The sequence below is a fragment of the Rosa rugosa genome, chromosome 2 (assembly GCF_958449725.1).
Source record: "Rosa rugosa chromosome 2, drRosRugo1.1, whole genome shotgun sequence".
Classification (NCBI taxonomy): domain Eukaryota; kingdom Viridiplantae; phylum Streptophyta; class Magnoliopsida; order Rosales; family Rosaceae; genus Rosa; species Rosa rugosa.
In genome coordinates this window covers 5593485-5610925 of record NC_084821.1, presented here as the reverse complement: position 1 = coordinate 5610925, position 17441 = coordinate 5593485, and the positions used below count along the sequence as shown (strand labels likewise).

Here is a 17441-nt window from a genome sequence, read left to right as displayed (position 1 = left end):
CAAAAAAAAATACATCCGAATAGGGTCGAGGCTTAAATATGCTAACCCGTACCCATCCGAATAAGGCCGGCTTTCCGTTTAGGGCCGAAATGGGCCTAAAAGGGCCTTAATTTTTTTTCCTCAAAATGTGGCTCAAAGATTATATAGGTAATACAAGACTCATTTTTTTTGTTGATCATATTTAGTGTGTGTGTGTATTGCAATTAACTAATAACATTTATAAATATTAGCTAAGGTGGTTATATTCAATTAACTATCTCTCTAAATCTCCCAAAATTAATTGTTGTTTAACAAATTAAACAAAAATTAAAGAAATATATATAACTTTTAACTTTTACTTGGTGAACAAAGTATTTTACAAAATAAAATAAATGGTGAACAAAGTATTTTGCGAAATAGGTCACCGAACGCATTCTCATCCTATTTTTTTTTACTCACTTAAGTTAGTATATGATTGCGTGTAATTTACTGTTGTAAATAATTGATCTATCATTTATATATCAATATAGTGCGTACAGTATATTGTTATGTAAGATATTTTTTACAAGGGCACAACAACCTTTTTGTGATAACAAGTCAATCCCCCTTCTATGGTCAACTTCACAGTTGGGGGGGGGGGGGGGGGAGGGGTTTGCTTCGTAGCGAAGTAAAAACGAGTTTTAGGAAACCGAAGGCCCAATTGAAAATTTATAATTTTATTTGACCAAAAAATTTAAAGCAAGCCAGTCAAGTGCATTTTGCAGTAGGGACAAGTGTCAAGAGCCCAATTAAGATAGGAGGGTGATGTGGGGCTTTGTTGAATCACGACCATTTACTCGATAGCAATGGATGAACTTCATCGCTATAGGAATAAATTTTCATTACATTTTGAAATATATAAATCAATTTTTTACCGAATTTTATCTTGTACGACACAATATATGTCACACAATCATCTTAACTCAACAATTTTTTATGTTTATAAATAGCAAGTAACATTTTGCTTATCAGACATTATACATTTAATTTGGTATAAACATTTGGGATCAATAACAGCATTTTTATGTACATTTGAAGTCATACATGTTATTGTACTTCATGATGATATTTTCATGGGTCTAGTTAGGAAGAATCCCACCATCTTTTCCTATTTCTGATTAGATGTGCCTAACCAAAAAAAGATATCATTAAATACAATGAGCATGCATAACTTTTCATTTTGGAATAAAAATAGAACATGTTAAACTTTCTGAAGGAACCCACATGTTTCTTGTTACTTTGGTGAAGCAGATTCCCAGAAGACAAAAGTTGAGAGAAAAAGGGTTATGCCACTAAAGTAGGTTATTCCTTTCTTTGGGTCCAAGTCAATTAATCCCAAAACATTCATGCCAAAATGCCAAATGAGATCAATGCCTACAATGTTTTTTTTTTTTTTTGTTACAAAAAAACCAAAGGACTATAATGAAAATCTCAAATACATCTACAACCTAATTAATCGAAATGAAAGGTTGGAGCATTAGACAGGGGCAATGAGTATTGTGGGAAGAAATCTTAGTGAAATGACCCATATGAAGTTCGCCTATCTCAAAATTTACTTGAAATTGACTTTTTCAGCTAACAAAGATACAGTAAGAATGTCTCAAATTAAAAACTTGATGCGTCAAGAGATTAGAATAACACCATTCATGTTGTTAATTAGGATCTTGACATCTCCTTCCACATGAACATATTTGAAACCACGAGCAATAGCATGACACAATATTTCTCAAAGAGCAATTGCTCTAGTCACCAACACATCACCATGTCCGATATTTTTTTTTTGTTTGAAGAAGCTAGAACTAAAATTACCATAATGGTGTTGATAACAACAAATTCTGCTCAAAGGCCTACAATGCTTGCTTTTAACAAAATAATAAAATATATGCAAATTTATATGAAAAATGAAGTTAATGAAATTCTTATTATTTTCCTCCTCATCTACAATATAAAAGAAGAGAACAATAAGATAGGAAGAATGAAAGAGAAATGCAATTCGGTGCAGTCCAATTACCTTTAAAAAAAAAAAAAAAGTGTAGTGTGGAAGGTAAAAAGGAAAAAAAAAATTACAATTCACCCAAAAAAAAAAAAACACTAAAAGATAATATCATATTTAGAACTTAGAACTGGGGAAACACTTCTATCCAATTGCGCGCTCAAAAAGGTAGTTGAGACTCAGCACCAATGTCACAGGTCCTCTCTTTCCATGTTCTTCTATCTGCAGAGACCCACAGGCCTTCTTCTTCTTCTTCTTCTTCTTCATCTTCATCCAAGTCACTCAAGTTGGAGCAGAGAACAAAGACATCCATTTCTGCTCCCAGAAAAGGTACAACCTTTCCTTTCCACAGTTATTGAGCTTAGTTGGCTTTCAAAATGCTTTCTTTACTGTTAATTTAGTGAAACCCAGATGGGTCTGTTTCATATTGGGACTGTAAATTTAGTTGCACATATTTTGAGAGGGTTGGTTTTTGTTACTGTCACTGAAAGTTTGTGACTTTATAGGTAATTTATATCCCTCACGCAAAACCCAGAAGCTGAATTCCGATGTTTCTACCCACAGAGGTGGTAAGTGTGTGTTTGGGAATTTTCAATGTGAAATGAAAGTGCTTTTGGGTTTAATGTGAAATGAACTTAGAGTATGTTATCTGCATTGTTTTGCTGGCTTTGAATATTATGATGATAGAGTGGTTTATTGTTACTGTCACTGAAAGTATGTGATTTTATAGGTCAGTTCAATCCGGTACGCAAAACCCAGAAGCTGAATTCGGAGATTTCTCCTCACAGAGCTGGTTAGTGACTAAGTGTGTATTTGGATGTTTCCTTTATTTGCATTTTTTGATGGCTTTGAAAGAAACATGAGAAGAGGTGTTGTAAGGATAATTGGTATGAAGTATGGGGCGTGGGACTCTGTGTTGTTTTTGAATTTTGATGGCTTAGTTTTGAATTGCTCTGGCTTGTTCAGTTTCTGCGGTGAGATTGATGAGAATAGAGATGGGAGGTGCTTTTGCTGATCTTCTCAATGAGAAAGGGAAGGGCTCTGGTGAAAATGAGATGGGATATGTTGAAAGAACTCTCGGGTTTCGCACACGGGATTTAGAGGATCGTGATCTTAGACTGGTTAGCTCTCCCTTCCTCTTATTTTTATTGCACTTTAAGTTTGTTAGGTACTGTAACAAGGTCTACCTGTAAATGGGATTTGAATTATGCAGCATAAAAATGAATATGAATTTATGGTAGTTTCTTGAAGCTAAAATAGCACTCATGTCTTGCTTAAAGATCTAATTATATTTCACTTTCATTTCCACTCTATAGGTCACTGAAATTGTTGGAGGCACCATACGTTGGAAGCGATATCTTGATCATTTGATCAGTTCAATATGTCGTGATGCAAACACATTTAGCAGGATGGAACCACTTCTTTTACAGGTGTTTACCCTCAAATTTTTATTACATACTAATTTTCACAGCAATTTAGTGATGGATGTGAGCAACTATTATGCATGTGAGCAATATGGAAATCACAACAATGTGGTCCAATTTTTTATATAATTATTTGTAATCTTAGCAATTGTTGCATTGTGTGGAGGAGAAGGATACGGTGGATGCCTTTCATTTATTAATCTATTGTATCAGTGCTGAGCACTGCTAACAGTGGAAATGCAATTAATTGCAGTTACTTTCAAGTCATAGTTGGAGGCTCTGTCCAAGTAGCTAATTTTGGTTCTCTCTACCTGTGTATCTAGATTCTCCGAATTGGTTTCTACGAGATTGTCAAGCTTAATATGCCACCGTATGCTGTTGTGGATGAGGTGACCTTCTATTTGTTCCTCTTTTAATTTTCTTGATTTTGCCTCTTATCTATTTTGAGAGCTGGAGAGTTTACAAAGTCCTCGTGTAATTTTATCTGAATATTCTGATTTTAAAGAAATCCAAGGAAGTCTGATTCTGTAGTACCATACATGGGGTTCAGAAAGCTTATTTATTCTAAATTTCTGTCAAGTTGGCCAATATTGGCTCTAGTACTATGTCCCTTCCCCCATTTTATTGAAAATGTCTATAACTTTTCTCCAATGTATGTTATTGAGTGATTTTTCTAAATGTCATGTTCCTTATAACAACTGCAGAATGTGAGGCTTGCGAAGATTTCCCTTAGACATGGTGCTGGCAACATGGTCAATGGGATTCTCCGGAAGCTTGTTCTACTTAAGGTTTGCCATTTTTAAATTGATATGCTATAATCATGTGATTACTTTAAGATATTATTTAACTTCTTTGAATTTGGTTTGCAGGAAAGTAACTCTCTTCCTCTACCCAAAGTAGAGGGTGATGATCGCACACAAGCACGTGCTCTTGCCACTCTGTACTCTCATCCTGTAGTAAGAATATAGTCATGCTTGTGTGTTCACATGTCTTTTGGATAGTAGGATAATCTGGGACTGTCATAGACCTAAACAATAGAAAGTAAACAGCTATTCATTTGAGGAACTATTGTCTATCATATATGATGTACCATCGAAATCCTCTCAGAATTAATACTGCAATATATTTGCAGCTTTCCTTTAAAGCTTATTCCTTTAAAGTTGCTAAACCTTGCATAGCTGGCTTGGTAATCTGTTTTCACCTCCCCTCATTTTAATTGATTTTATAGTGGATGATAAGGCGATGGACAAAGCATCTGGGACAAGAAGAAGCAATTAGATTGATGGCATGGAATAATAGTGATCCTAGTTTCAGCTTAAGGTTTTTATTTTCTTCCTTCTTCTTGTTTCCCCCCTTTTCTTTTCTTTTATCTTCTTTTCTGTTCTTTCTTTCTCTGTACTGGCCCTTTAGACATGATTTTGTCTTGATTGCCTTTGCTGGTGCTGATTTCAGGGCAAACAGTGGGAAAGGTATTTCAAGAGCTGACCTTGTGACAAAGCTTAATTTATTGGAGGTGCGTGATTATCCTTTTCAGTTTGTAATCCTGTAATTTGAAATGAACAGTTGTTGTAAGTTTGTAACATTACTTTCGCCTCTTATAATATGCTTTAATTGGACTTAACCTACATGCATGATTGTGCGGGATACATGATTTTGCCGGCATAACTATTGCCAGAGATACTTGGTCTTGGATTATTAATATTATTTTCTTGAACCTCAGGTCCCACATGAGCTCTCTTTGCATTTGAATGATTTTGTCCGTATGAAAAAAGGGTTGCAGGTATGAGTTTACTATGTAATTCCTCTCAGTACGTCAAGTTTTGTGTCTATGGAGTACCAATGCACCATCCTCTTCTTGCAGCTGACATTACTGACATGTCTATTTTCAGCTGCTAGTTTAGGAGAATAAATTAAAGTGAAAATTAGTTACTTTTAATTTTATTTTAAAGTTTCTCTATCAGTATTTCTATACTTTTTGTAGAAGCTGCTAAAGGTTTTAATTACTAACTACCTAAATTTTGTTGATTCAGATTGTAATTCAAGCTGGTTTGCTAAAAGAAGGTTTATGTTCTGTACAGGACGAGAGTGCAGGTCAATTATCTCTTAATTATAATTCAAGCAAAAGTTTAGTAATTGCTAGTATATTTGAATAAGTTATTAGGTTCAGTTACTTGCTGGCTTTTTCATGATTATTTTTGCTTGCCAGACACGTCTTGCGTGTTAGATAGTTCTTTCAATAATGTCATTTGTCCATGTATTCATGTATACAGAGGGAAATTTATACTGTGTTCTATTTTGCTCGGAGTATATTCTAGTTTTTAAGTTATTATTGGTTGACTTTTTATATGGCTATCTTATTAAACTGTATACTGCATTCTCATTGCAGGTCTGGTAGTTTCTGTTGTAGATCCGCAACAGGGTGAAAGCATTATTGATTGTTGTGCTGCTCCTGGAGGAAAGACTCTTTACATGGCGTCCCTTTTGAGTGGCCAAGGTAATTCATTATCTAAATTATTAGGTTTCTATATTAACCTACTGTGGAAGAATTTTGGAATTCTTATTCTTGTATCATGAATTGGATCTTACTTTCTAATCTTATTTTACTATCATTGGGTTTCAGGTATGGTATATGCAATTGACATAAATGAAGGGCGGTTGAGAATCCTCAAAGAAACGGCTAAGTTGCACCAAGTAGATGGTGTCGTCACCACTATCCATGCTGATATGCGTAGTTATGCTGTAAGTTATCACCTCTATACAACATTGATCTTTGGGACATCAAATTTCTTATGGTTCTTATCTTTTCTCCAGGACAATAATACTATGAAGTGTGATAAAGTTCTGTTGGATGCTCCATGTTCTGGACTGGGTGTTCTCTCCAAGGTGATTGAATAAGAATTAAAAGTTAATTTAGGCTGTGCACCAACTTTTATCTAGTTATTTGATGCTATATCTCTTGTTGACTTTTTGAAGAGGGCAGACTTGCGTTGGAACAGGAGATTAGAGGATATGGAGGAGCTTAAGAATTTGCAGGATGAGCTCCTTGATGCAGCTTCTCAGTAATAACAAAACTCTCTCTCTGTCTCTCTCTCTTCAGTAAGAGTAGTTTTAATGAACTGTAGACACGGTCCCCTTTTTTGGTTTTTGACAATTACAAGTTTTCTATAGGACATGATCACATATATATCATTTGGTCAAATGCATTTACCTTTTTAGTTTTTCCTCATTATTTTGATGTTCAATTACAGATTGGTCAAGCCTGGTGGAGTTTTAGTATACAGTACTTGCTCCATAGATCCGGAAGAGAATGAAGAGAGAATTGCTGCATTTCTTCTCAGGCATCCAGTAAGGGCTATAACTTGATTTTTCTTATAGTGCTTTCCATGTTGAACTTATAAAAGCAGATATGGTTACATGTTACCAAGTACCAAAAGTACATTTTCTGCTAAATGCATATTCAGAATTTTAAATATGCATTATTGTGCATCTTTCTTATCACTACTATTCCTTGGGTTTCAGTATTTTTGCATAGATCCTGCTGACAAATATGTTCCATCTGAATTCGTAACGGAGCATGGTTTCTATTCCTCCAACCCTGTGAAACATTCCCTGGATGGGGCCTTTGCTGCTCGTTTAAGTCGATCTTTGTAAATGTAGGTAAAATAAGGCTTTCCATTTTTATTTGGTTAGTGAATTCCACTACAATGAACATTAACCGGTGATCAGATTACAGTTTTACACGTCGTATGTGAAACTTCTTATGAACAAGTTATCCTGAGAACATAACCCGAGTTCTTTGTTTTGTTGAACAGGAGTTGAGTTCTGGATATAAGTTCGAACAAGTTTTGCATTTAGTGTTACCGAGAGAATAAATACCGTCTCCCAGGAAAAGAACTGAATTGACAGCTAGTTGAGAACTTGAGATCAGCTCTGTTCACATTTTTTGTTTGATTGAAAAGCCATATTCACTTCAAAAATGGTCCTTTAACAGGCACCGCAAGGATAATTTGCGTGGAAGACAACCTTTTCGACATCTTGTAGAGGTTCCTGCGCTGATGATCCAAGTCACTTGTGCAAAATAGCAATGGGTACAGTGAAAATGCTATACACCGACATTGAAGAGGGATCACTAGGCATCAAGATTGACATAGCTGTCTTCACTGACTCTTGGTTGGATTCTCTAATTTTGCCTATGCAGGAAGCACAGTGGAAATGCGTACTACTATGGATGAGTCGATACAGTAAATGGTTGCAAGGATGGTTCATATGTAAGTTTGTAACAGAATAAAAGGAAAAGAAGAGAGAATAGGCTGATTTGTTTAGGTAGTATATGCTTGTAACCAAACCATCACATATCCTTTGGAGTTTGGAAAACTCTTACACACGTATGAACTTTCTTTGTATCCATGTTCTCAACTAATTAAATAATTTTTTTTTGTATCCACAATGTCACTGCTATGTTAAAGCAAATGAAGTAGCTAATTGTGCACTTTTTGCTAGTTGGTGCTTGTATTCTTACAAGTCTCCTGTAGAGATTTCTGATATTATTTTGGAAAATACTCTAGATGCTTATTGTAATCAGGGGTTTAGGCTCAATGTCATTCCCTTGTATTTGACAGTTTCATTAATCAAGCCTTCATGGCAGCCGCACCAGCACTTTATTAAAAAAAAAAAAAAAAAATGCTTCTCTTGTGGGGCCCAGCCCATCTAATATAGAGTAAAACGACGTCGTTTAGGTAAATGTGAGTTCATCTTCAACCTTTTGCCGAAAACAAAAGCTCAATTCTTTCTTAAACCCCGAGACGAGAGCTCAGACAATGCTCTTCGCACCATGAACACTCACCGCCCGGTGAGGGCGCTGTCACGTGCCCTGTCACGTGCCCTATCCCAGTCTACCTCCTCCTCCGCCGCACAACCCTCGTTCCCTCTGAAAAACGTGACCAAATCGAACTTCGAGCCGGTTCTCGTCGAGCTCCGCCGCCACGTCGCCGCCGCCGACTTCGTGGCCGTCGACCTCGAAATGAGCGGAGTCACCAGCGCGCCGTGGCGGGACTCGTTGGAGTTCGACCGCTCTGACGTCAGCTACCTCAAGGTCAAGGACTCGGCGGAGAAGTTCGCCGTGCTTCAGTTCGGCGTTTGCCCCTTTCGCTGGGACTCCTCCAAGAAATCCTTCATTGCTCATCCGTCAGTCTCTCTCTCCCTCTCTCTCTCTTTCAGTTTAGGGATCATTTGCAGAAAGATAAGAAATTTAGAGATCGTTTGCTTCAATCATTCTTTAGTTATCGTGATCAATTTCTTAGGGCTTTGTAATTTCAGAAACTGGTAGTTATAGAATTGGGGGGAAAGCTAATGTTGTAGTAGGAAATGCCATTCTTGTTTGCTCTGTTTTGGTTGCATAGAAAATTGAGTTAAAAAGATGAAAAATTTAGGGGTTAAAAGCAGCTGCTAAGTCGGAAATCACTTGAGATTATTATCATTTTTTAACCGTCGGTAATATCGGAAATGAGGCGGTATGGTTATGGAATTGGAGGGAAAGCTCTTGTGTTGCGATGCAGGGGTTCGTTCGCGTTCTTGTAATGGGAAGGATACTCTTGTTTGGATGGAAAATTGAGGACAAAGATAAGGAGTTTAGGGATTAATGCAGCTGGAAGTAAGGAATTACTTTAGTCATTATGGAGTTAGTATCCCTTTGTAATATCAGAAATAGGTAGGTAATGGCAGGAAATTGGAGGCAAAGCTCTAGTTTTGCAATGTTGGGGTTCGTTGACATTTACGTTTGTTCTGTTTGGCTGCTTAGAACATTGAGGACAAAGGAAAGAAATTTAGGGGTTATTTGCTTCTGTCACACTTTAGTCATCATCATTTCTTGGCCCTTTGTGATATCAGAAATTGGTAGTTCATGGTTATGGAATTGGAGGGAAAGTTCTTCTTTGTAATGCAGGGGTTCGTTCATACTCAATATAGGTCTCCTCATTATTTCCTGAGAATTTTTATCGTGTTTGTATCCTGAGAAATTTCTGAGAGGAAAAGAGAACTGAGGGGAAAGAGAATTTGATTAATTTGGGGTGTTCTTTGTACTGGTCATGGTGTTTGGAGTGAAAAGGTCAATTTTTGAAATTTTCAGAAAAAAAGCTGCAAAGTAACGATTTCCTTTTTTTGGTTAAAGTTTAGTTTCCTACTTATCCCCATCATTGTATCTTTAAGAGTAATTCATGAGAGCATTTACATTTGGAGGTTAGGTGAGATTTGCTGTAGTTTGAAGAAACGCAAAAAGGACATGACAACCAATAATAAGATTTAGCTTTCCCTGTTTTGTAGAATTTTCCTGCATAAAGAAGGTGTTTGTTTAAATGTTGTATATAGTTTTATTACCTGCTAATATGTGTACTTTGGCAGGCACAATTTCTATGTTTTTCCACGTCAAGAGCTTCCTGTCGAAAGCCCCACTTATGAGTTTCTCTGCCAGACTACATCAATTGACTTCTTAGCTAAATACCAGTTCGATTTCAATATGTGTATACATGAAGGTACTACAGTTTTGGTGTGTATTTTGTTTCAACTTTATGAGTTATGGTACAGTTATGTAATGGATGAGCATATTTATTTATCAAGTCTTCTTATGGTACTTTTGGTTTCTGAAATTAAGCTGTTGGGCATGCTCAGGAATATCTTATTTATCTAGAGGGCAGGAAAATGAAGCACTGAGACGTTTTCATTTGGCATATGAGGATGGATCTAAGTTGAAAGAAGTAAGGGATGCCCCTTTGGTTAAGATGGCTGACACTCTCTTCACTGAACGGATGAAGAATACATTTACTGAGTGGCGTGATGGGTTGTTCAGAAATAAAAATGGAGGGTTCCAATTTCAGGGAATCTCAAATGACCGCCAGCAACATTTAGAAACCATTTTTTTCAAGATGCGTCCTGCTCTTAGTCTAAATGGATTTACATCTCATCAGCTTAAATTGATTCAACTGGTAAATGCTTTTACATTCTGATTCTTTTACTATAAGTATGCAGTCCAGAATATCATTGTTGGTGTAGTCTTTTGTTAATTTTCTTTTGTGAATTAAACTTTTTCAATTCACCTCTACCATACATTGTTCAAGGAAATATAATTTTAACTTGGTTTCAAATTTGTTGTTCTAGTACTTTATTTTATTTGTTTTTCCAGTTATTCCTAGATGATATATGGATCTAAAGAACCTTTTTCCTCCCACCATCGTGGCTCTAGCAAGCTGATTATAAAAGTGAACTCATGCAGGTCATTAGAAGGCATTTCCAAGATCTTTCTTATGTTCAGGTAAATGGGGAAAATTCATGTCAACAGCAACTAGTTGTGCATACAGATTCGAAGGATGACAGGGAGTCACTTATGGTAAGTAATTTATTTCCCCTCGGTGGATGTGCTCTTGACTTGGTACCTGTTGATGTGAAATTTTCAAATGTGCTTCAATTGTGATGGATACTTAGTATGTTTTGTCAAATAGTTTTCAGTCATTAGAACTTTGCTTTTTCCTTGATTTTTCTCCTTCCTTATAAAGGTCTTGGTGGTTAAATGTTTTGGGCCTTTTATACAGTATGTTTGGAGTGATAAATGGAGATAAAAGAACAGAGAGAAGAGAAACTTTGAAGCTTCTCTTGTGGGAATCATTACATCTGGAGGGAAACAGTGGAAAGGAGATATGTCGAAACTGGAGCTTCACTTTCTATTAGGATACTCTTTATTTGGCTCTCTCCAAAATGGGGAACTTTGGACAGAAATGTGATGTGTGTGACCTTTAAATGTTCCAAAGATGCCTTGTATTAAAGTTTTCTCTCAGTTTCTAACTTACCCATCCAAAGAAACATAAGAGATATTAAAAACATGAGAACAAGTGCAATAGGGAGAATCAAAATAGAATTAACGCAATTATGTATTTCTTGTCATGTGAGGTTATCTGTACACCTTACATAGAATTGAAGTTTTCTCTTTGCTAAACTTTTGCAGAAAGAGGTGAAGGATGAGCATCTTAGACAAGCAGAGACCAAGGTTCAAGCTGCGGTGGGGTTTCGTCATGTTATTGACCTTCTTTCCTCAGAAAAAAAGCTGATTGTTGGTCACAATTGCTTTCTGGGTACAAATATCAGTTTTAGTTTCATAAAGAGGTTAGTTATGTTATATAATTGCTAAGATGCCTTTTTTTCTGTCATACAGATATTGCACATATATACAGCAAATTTGTAGGTCCTCTTCCTTCAACTGCTGAAGAATTTGTATCTTCTGTTAACAAGTGTTTTCCGCACATCCTTGACACCAAAGTACTCTTGAATGCTAATATTGGGCTTCAACAACGGATGAAGAAATCCCAAACATCACTCTCGTCAGCATTTGCATCATTATGTCCACAAATTTCACTGGGGGCGAAAAGCACTGATCTGGCATTCCAATTGTGTGTCAAGGTTGAGGTTCAGGTTGATGATTTGAGGTTTGCTTCTCCTGTTCTCTGCCCTAGTCTTACTTTTTCAATGCCAATAGCTATGACCATGTTACTAGTCTTACTTTTTCAATGCCAATAGCTATGACCATGTTACTAGTCTTACCGTTTTTAATGCCATACGTGGAAAGAACAAAAGATAAATAGTGAAAATACTGTATTTACATAATAGCTCCATTGACTTTTATTGCCACATTTATAAAAAGAATATAAGGACAGATAAATAGTGAAAACAGATATTAATAATATAACTTTCTGATGTGAATTTTATGATCCTGTTTCAAAGGCGTAGGGTTTGAAATTATAACTGTTGAGGTATGACAGGGAGCAACTATGCATGACATACATGAGATGTGACCAGCTCTTAAAAATTTGTCTGCTTGTTTTTATTGACTGGCTTTATGGGATGCATGATTGGGTGCATCTTATATAGGAAACTCTCATAGTTTCCAAAGTACAATAATTACCAAATCAACAGTTAGAATAATGATTGAAGAACAAGAAAAGCAGAGGAGACACCTTAGCAATAACTCTTTCCTATCAAATTGATCTGTTTGCAGGTCCTCCAACTGGAATTCTGGAGCCAAACATGAAGCTGGATATGATGCTTTTATGACAGGATGTGTCTTTGCTCAGGCCTGCAGTCATCTAGGTATTGATTTTGAAGCATGTTTGCCCTCTGAAAAGTTGTCCCACAATGAAAAGCTCCAGAAGCACATCAACCTTCTATTCCTTAGTTGGAGTAAAGGAGATGTTATTGATTTAACAACTGGAAATAAGAATGCGATGTCTGTAGGATCTAAGAACAACAAAAAACGTTACTTGCAGATTTCATATGAGAAAATTGCTTTAATATGGGGATTTTCATCCAAGCTCAAGGCACGAGAGATAAGAGAATGCATCTCCAAAGTCTTTGGCCTGACCTCAGTTGTATCTATCTATCACTTGGATGAAACTGCAGTGTTTGTTCAGTTTAATAAGGAGAAATTGGTCTCTGAGTTTCTCAGTTTGAAGGACACTTTAGAGAGAAAAGATGGTCCTGCCTCGGTTTTGCATCCTCTTGCAGGACTTTTGGAAGGTGGAAATACCCGAGCTGCTGATTATGAAACTTACAAAGAAATTTGTAGTTCACCCAACGCAAAAGTCTTGTTTGCAGATCAGGCAGAGGCATTTGGTATCCAATGGAAAACCAAGTTGGTCGAAGCTAAGGCATCATTGTGCCTAGGATGTGAGAGTTCAGGTGAAAAAAATGCTTTGAATCCTGCTTCAAAGTCCGATGAAAAATCTGAAAGAAAGAACATGGAAAATGTGCAGAGTGATTCATCTACTGCATGTGTCTCAAACTATAAGATTATAGATTCTTTGATTGCTTCTAGAGGCGATAAGATCAGAACTAATTTGTGACTGGTTCTAGGTTTTGCTGAATCAGTTGCTGAAGTTAATTTATACAGATTCTATTTACTGAGAATTATATATACTTTCATTAGGAATGTGGCATCAGGAACAGAAGAAATCACTGTACTAAAATGGCATTTTTTTTCGAGAGCCAAGTAATCATAACATGTCTTACTGATTTTCATTTAAGTTGGCTTTAGCCTTTGGCAAGTCAGCAGTGTTCAGCTTTTACCAATTGGATCAAATTATCTAGTGTATCAGAGTTACCCTTTCATTTTTCTTGTGCATTTTCTCATTCCATCCACGAATGGACGTTAATGGATTTTAACATTGATTGAACTTGCCGTGGTAGAAGTTGATTGAGAATATGAGACTGATGAAAGCTACTCTAGTAGGTTGCCTCTACCCACTCTAAAAGTCAGCAATATTAAACTCGACGCCCAGAGAGGCCAGGATTGTTCCATTTTTAGCTAGAAGAATCGATGCCCAGAAAGGCCAGATTGTCCATTTTTAGCTACAAGAATAAGACAGATATTATCGAAGAAAAAGATATAGAAATGATAAACAGCATCAATTAATGTTTGCAACTTTGCATGTATCAACTATTATTATTTCAATTTAACAAATCATTTATAGAGAACTCGTGAATCAGTAGGTTGATGATTGATTGATAATCAATACCTCATAATGTGAGTTAGAGCATAAAGAAAGTCAAACTCAATACCTCATTTGTAAAAGCGAGACTTATGCTACTGAACAAAGTGTCATGTCGTTTTCTGTCATACAAAATTATCATTTAATCAAGATAGTAATTACTAACCACCGTTCATGTCAACATTAAACGGTCATGATCTTCTCCAAAATCATGAAAACAGGGCCCCCAGGACCGGCTTTGCAAAAGGCGAGATTTATATTACTGAACCAAGCGTCGTGTCGCTTTCTGCCATGCACAATTGATTACCTAATCAAGATAATAATTAATAACCACCGTTCGTGTCCACGTTAAATGTTCATGATCTTCTCCAAAATCATGAAAATAGTTCCTCCCTATTTCCACCTATCATGCATAATAGGTGTGGTCAGACTCTTTTCTTGAACGTTCGATCCTCCACCTTCAGTGCCTGGATAACCGGTCAACATCCTCCTCCCTCTTTCAGTTACACAAAATTTATACGTTTCTCATATAAACAACTCCAAATAATGCGTCACAGACAGTGAAAGGCCTTGAAAAATAACCAGTTTTACCTCACTAGCCGGTCACGGTCCAATAGTGACCCACTGCAGCCGGTGGACAAGTCCCTATAAGATGTGTTCTATCTACTACCAGCAAACTGTTTCATACGAAGTAGAGTTTGTAGTTGATACGTATCTCTCACTCGAGCCTCTACTATTTAGTATAGAGTACTCTTGGGTATAAGGTATAAGATGAGGGAGCTCTTTGGTTATAATTCTGAGGTTTCTTCTTTCTCTTAATTTTATGGAGAGGAGCAAAAACCATCAATTTTTTTTTTTTTTTTACCTATGCAGATGTTCTATATGTCTATATGAAGATCATGGCTTTTAGCTCCAAATTTGAAGAACCCCTTAAGGGTATGTGGGGTCTTTGATCTCTCCATTTTCCTTCTTATTTTTAAGTCTGTCATGACCTATTTACCAAGTTGATCTTTATGTTTCTGAATCTGATTTTTGTTACAAAACTTACAGGCAAACCATTCATTTAAACATGTTATATGATCTATGAGATTTTGTGCTTTATGCTTCATTCTAAAGAGGATTCATGGTTTTCACTGCAGGGGAGATTAGTAATCTATCATTGATGTGTACAGATGGTTTATGAGGGAGAGATTATGTTGACAGAAGAGAGTGAGCACAACCCGGCATTGGTGAAAGAGAGCTTTGTCACTGTTGGGAGTGTGCCACTCTTCTTCTGTCAGCATCATCATCTACACTTGATTCCCTCTTTAATCATCTCGATCACCAGCACGATATGATCGATCTTCATCCAACACATAATGTGAAGTCTTCTCAAGCTCTTACATTATTCTTATTTATGCTCTATATATGTATGTCTTTATATACAATGACTCAAGTTTTATCACCTCAATTCTCTATCTGTCACCAAAGAATTACATTATGTTATGGATGGATGGAATTTCGAACGCATGTGGTACTATGTGGATGTTTGTTCAAGTGATAGACATGTTAATGTGCAAATGACATGCATGTTTGTACGCACCTATATGCATGTCATATGATCTATGAGCTTTTGTGCTCTGTGTCTCATTCTAAAGAGATTCATGGTTTCCAGTGCAGGGAGGATATGAATATATGATTGATCCGTGGATGGTTTATGAGGAATTATGTTGACAGAAGAGAGGGAGCACAACCCAGCATTGGCGGAAGAGAGCTTTGTCACTGTTGGGAGTGTGCCCTCTCTTCTTCTGTCACCATCACTGATCATGTCGGCAGCACCATCTGATCTTCATCAGACCAAATGTTAAATCTTCTCATGATCTCATCCAATATAGCTCCATAAAATAGTTGCCAAGGACATAACAAGGTAAAGTTATCTTCCTTGTGGAACCGTCATTGCTATTCTTTCTTATGAGTTTGGTGTAAACCTCTGATTTATAGACAAAATAATCGTGTTTTTCGGCAGTAGGAAAAAGAGACCTGGCAAAAGACTAAGAGGATGCCAATTATCAGAGTTGTGATGCATTCGAAGGAAAATAAATCAAAGAGGCAGCGGCTGTGGAAAATTGAAGCAAGTATATGTCAACTGTGGAGAACTGTACAGAGGAAATTTGACTTTTTAAGATTATTGAGATTATCAGAGTTGTCATGCATTCGAAGGAAAATAAATCAAAGAGGCAGCAGCTGTGGAAAATTGAAGCAAGTATATGTCAACTATAGAGAATTACTGTACAGAGGAAGTTTGACTTTTCAAGATTATTGAGCAGAAGTTGATGATCTGGTATCCACACAATCATCAAGTAGAAAGTTACAGCTTACCAGGAAAATGTCCTTTTTCCCTCAAAAAAAGAAAGAAAAGGAAAATGTCCTTTGTGTCTAGAAAAAGGAGTCCATGCAGGGTTTGGTTTTGGTATTTTTGATGCAGACAATTTAAGTGTATAAGAATTCTGTGATTGGCAAAAAAAGAAAAAAAAAGAAAGAAGAATTCTGCCAATTTTGAAAATATATATTGCTCATAAAAACTCACCCAAATCTTTACTTCTGTGTTTGGTTAGCTTACCAGTACATCTACTTTTTCTAGTAGTCAAGAGCTTTACCCTGTCTGACGAACCATACCCTTCTTGCAATAGTTTATCTATATGTCAGACTAGACTAAGAAGATGCTAAGACTACTAATATTATCCTTAAAAGGTCAATTAGTAGTCACGAAACAGGGTAATTTTAGTCAAATAGGGTCTAAAAACATTGCGCGTCTTCAATATAAGTTTGGTGGTTTGGCTGCTGTACATAGAAGTGTAATAGTTTGGTGGTTCGAGTGTGGCCATGATACAATAATGTAGTTCTTTGGTCTTAGTGAGTCAGTCTTTTACCTGGATAACGAGTCTGATTATAAAGGAGATCTACACTGGATGTAAACAGATTCTAATAAACCTGGACTCTGTTATCCTCTCTCTTATAGGACTGTTATTATTTCTCTTTTATCTTGAGTTTGTAAAGTACCGTAGGTTAGTAGGCTAAGGTTGTTGGATGGGAAGTGCCAAGTCCTCAAAAGCTTGATTATGGAACAGAAAATATGTGGCACACTTTTTCTTTCTGATATTCGTTGCTGAACCCTGTGAGATCCAAAGACTTCTGTTTTTTGGGTAAAGTTTGTAACGAGACATTGGCTATTGGACTACTTCATTTTCTTCATGGTTTTGCATGTCAATATGTCTTCTCATTTGCTGCCACGAAAGATGCTAAATTACAATGCTAGCATCTATAGTTTGTATTGGTTTTCACTTTGATTCCTGTGGGTGTACATAGTTAATAGTTGCAAGTCTATTTCAATGCCTCAAAGCTTATCATAGTAGTTGCCTACTCAGAATGATTGAAGTAGCCATAAATGTGGTCTTGATATGGTCATATGGCTTTAATTGCAATTGTTAATTAACTAGATCA

General features: G+C 36.5%; 2 protein-coding genes and 1 long non-coding RNA gene across 13 annotated transcripts; all 3 read left to right on the top strand.

Moving 5' to 3' along the window:
• Nucleotides 1–2152: 2152 nt before the first annotated feature.
• Nucleotides 2153–7875, top strand: LOC133731766 (uncharacterized). Of its 6 annotated transcripts, none has more exons than XR_009856799.1 (20): nt 2153–2341; nt 2518–2580; nt 2742–2804; nt 2978–3132; nt 3328–3441; nt 3759–3824; nt 4140–4223; nt 4305–4391; nt 4664–4755; nt 4888–4948; nt 5156–5215; nt 5466–5526; nt 5822–5929; nt 6056–6174; nt 6247–6318; nt 6409–6494; nt 6684–6780; nt 6955–7088; nt 7248–7344; nt 7427–7875. XR_009856799.1 is itself a non-coding variant. In XM_062159173.1 (19 exons), exons 1-18 carry the CDS (start codon nt 2200–2202, stop codon nt 7084–7086), a joined length of 1662 nt encoding a protein of 553 aa, XP_062015157.1. In that variant the 5' UTR covers nt 2153–2199; the 3' UTR covers nt 7087–7088; nt 7248–7875. The 6 variants fall into 6 exon arrangements, 3 of the variants coding, with proteins under 3 accessions (XP_062015157.1, XP_062015158.1, XP_062015159.1); XR_009856800.1 differs by having other exon boundaries at nt 6955–7092; XM_062159173.1 differs by having other exon boundaries at nt 7248–7875.
• A 321-nt stretch (nt 7876–8196) lies between these two features.
• Nucleotides 8197–13491, top strand: LOC133733353 (poly(A)-specific ribonuclease PARN). 2 transcript variants are annotated; one of them, XM_062160992.1, is made up of 8 exons: nt 8197–8619; nt 9832–9962; nt 10099–10412; nt 10700–10813; nt 11426–11552; nt 11633–11903; nt 12473–12564; nt 12741–12883. In XM_062160992.1, the coding sequence occupies exons 1-8, from the start codon at nt 8267–8269 to the stop codon at nt 12749–12751; spliced, it is 1413 nt and encodes a 470-aa protein (XP_062016976.1). In that variant the 5' UTR covers nt 8197–8266; the 3' UTR covers nt 12752–12883. The 2 variants fall into 2 exon arrangements, with proteins under 2 accessions (XP_062016976.1, XP_062016975.1); XM_062160991.1 differs by having other exon boundaries at nt 12473–13491.
• A 1144-nt stretch (nt 13492–14635) lies between these two features.
• Nucleotides 14636–16613, top strand: LOC133732501 (uncharacterized). 5 transcript variants are annotated; one of them, XR_009857157.1, is made up of 4 exons: nt 14636–14725; nt 14835–14897; nt 15101–15867; nt 15967–16613. It is a non-coding gene; the product is annotated as an uncharacterized LOC133732501 (long non-coding RNA). The 5 variants fall into 5 exon arrangements; XR_009857159.1 differs by having other exon boundaries at nt 14641–14897; nt 15101–15321; nt 15621–15867; XR_009857158.1 differs by having other exon boundaries at nt 14641–14897; nt 15101–15370; nt 15616–15867.
• The last annotated feature ends 828 nt before the right edge of the window (nt 16614–17441 follow it).

What these genes read in the sequence shown, in the direction of transcription:
- LOC133731766 (XM_062159173.1), top strand. Translation starts at nt 2,200, where the DNA reads ATGTCACAGGTCCTCTCTTTCCATGTTCTTCTATCTGCAGAGACCCAC. An exon ending in TGTTTCTACCCACAGAGGTG is followed by an intron (nt 2,581 to 2,741) that starts GTAAGTGTGTGT and finishes GTGATTTTATAG; the next exon opens with GTCAGTTCAATCCGGTACGC. An exon ending in GTATGAAAAAAGGGTTGCAG is followed by an intron (nt 5,216 to 5,465) that starts GTATGAGTTTAC and finishes TTGTTGATTCAG; the next exon opens with ATTGTAATTCAAGCTGGTTT.
- LOC133733353 (XM_062160991.1), top strand. Translation starts at nt 8,267, where the DNA reads ATGAACACTCACCGCCCGGTGAGGGCGCTGTCACGTGCCCTGTCACGT. An exon ending in AAATCCTTCATTGCTCATCC is followed by an intron (nt 8,620 to 9,831) that starts GTCAGTCTCTCT and finishes GTACTTTGGCAG; the next exon opens with GCACAATTTCTATGTTTTTC. An exon ending in ATGACAGGGAGTCACTTATG is followed by an intron (nt 10,814 to 11,425) that starts GTAAGTAATTTA and finishes AAACTTTTGCAG; the next exon opens with AAAGAGGTGAAGGATGAGCA.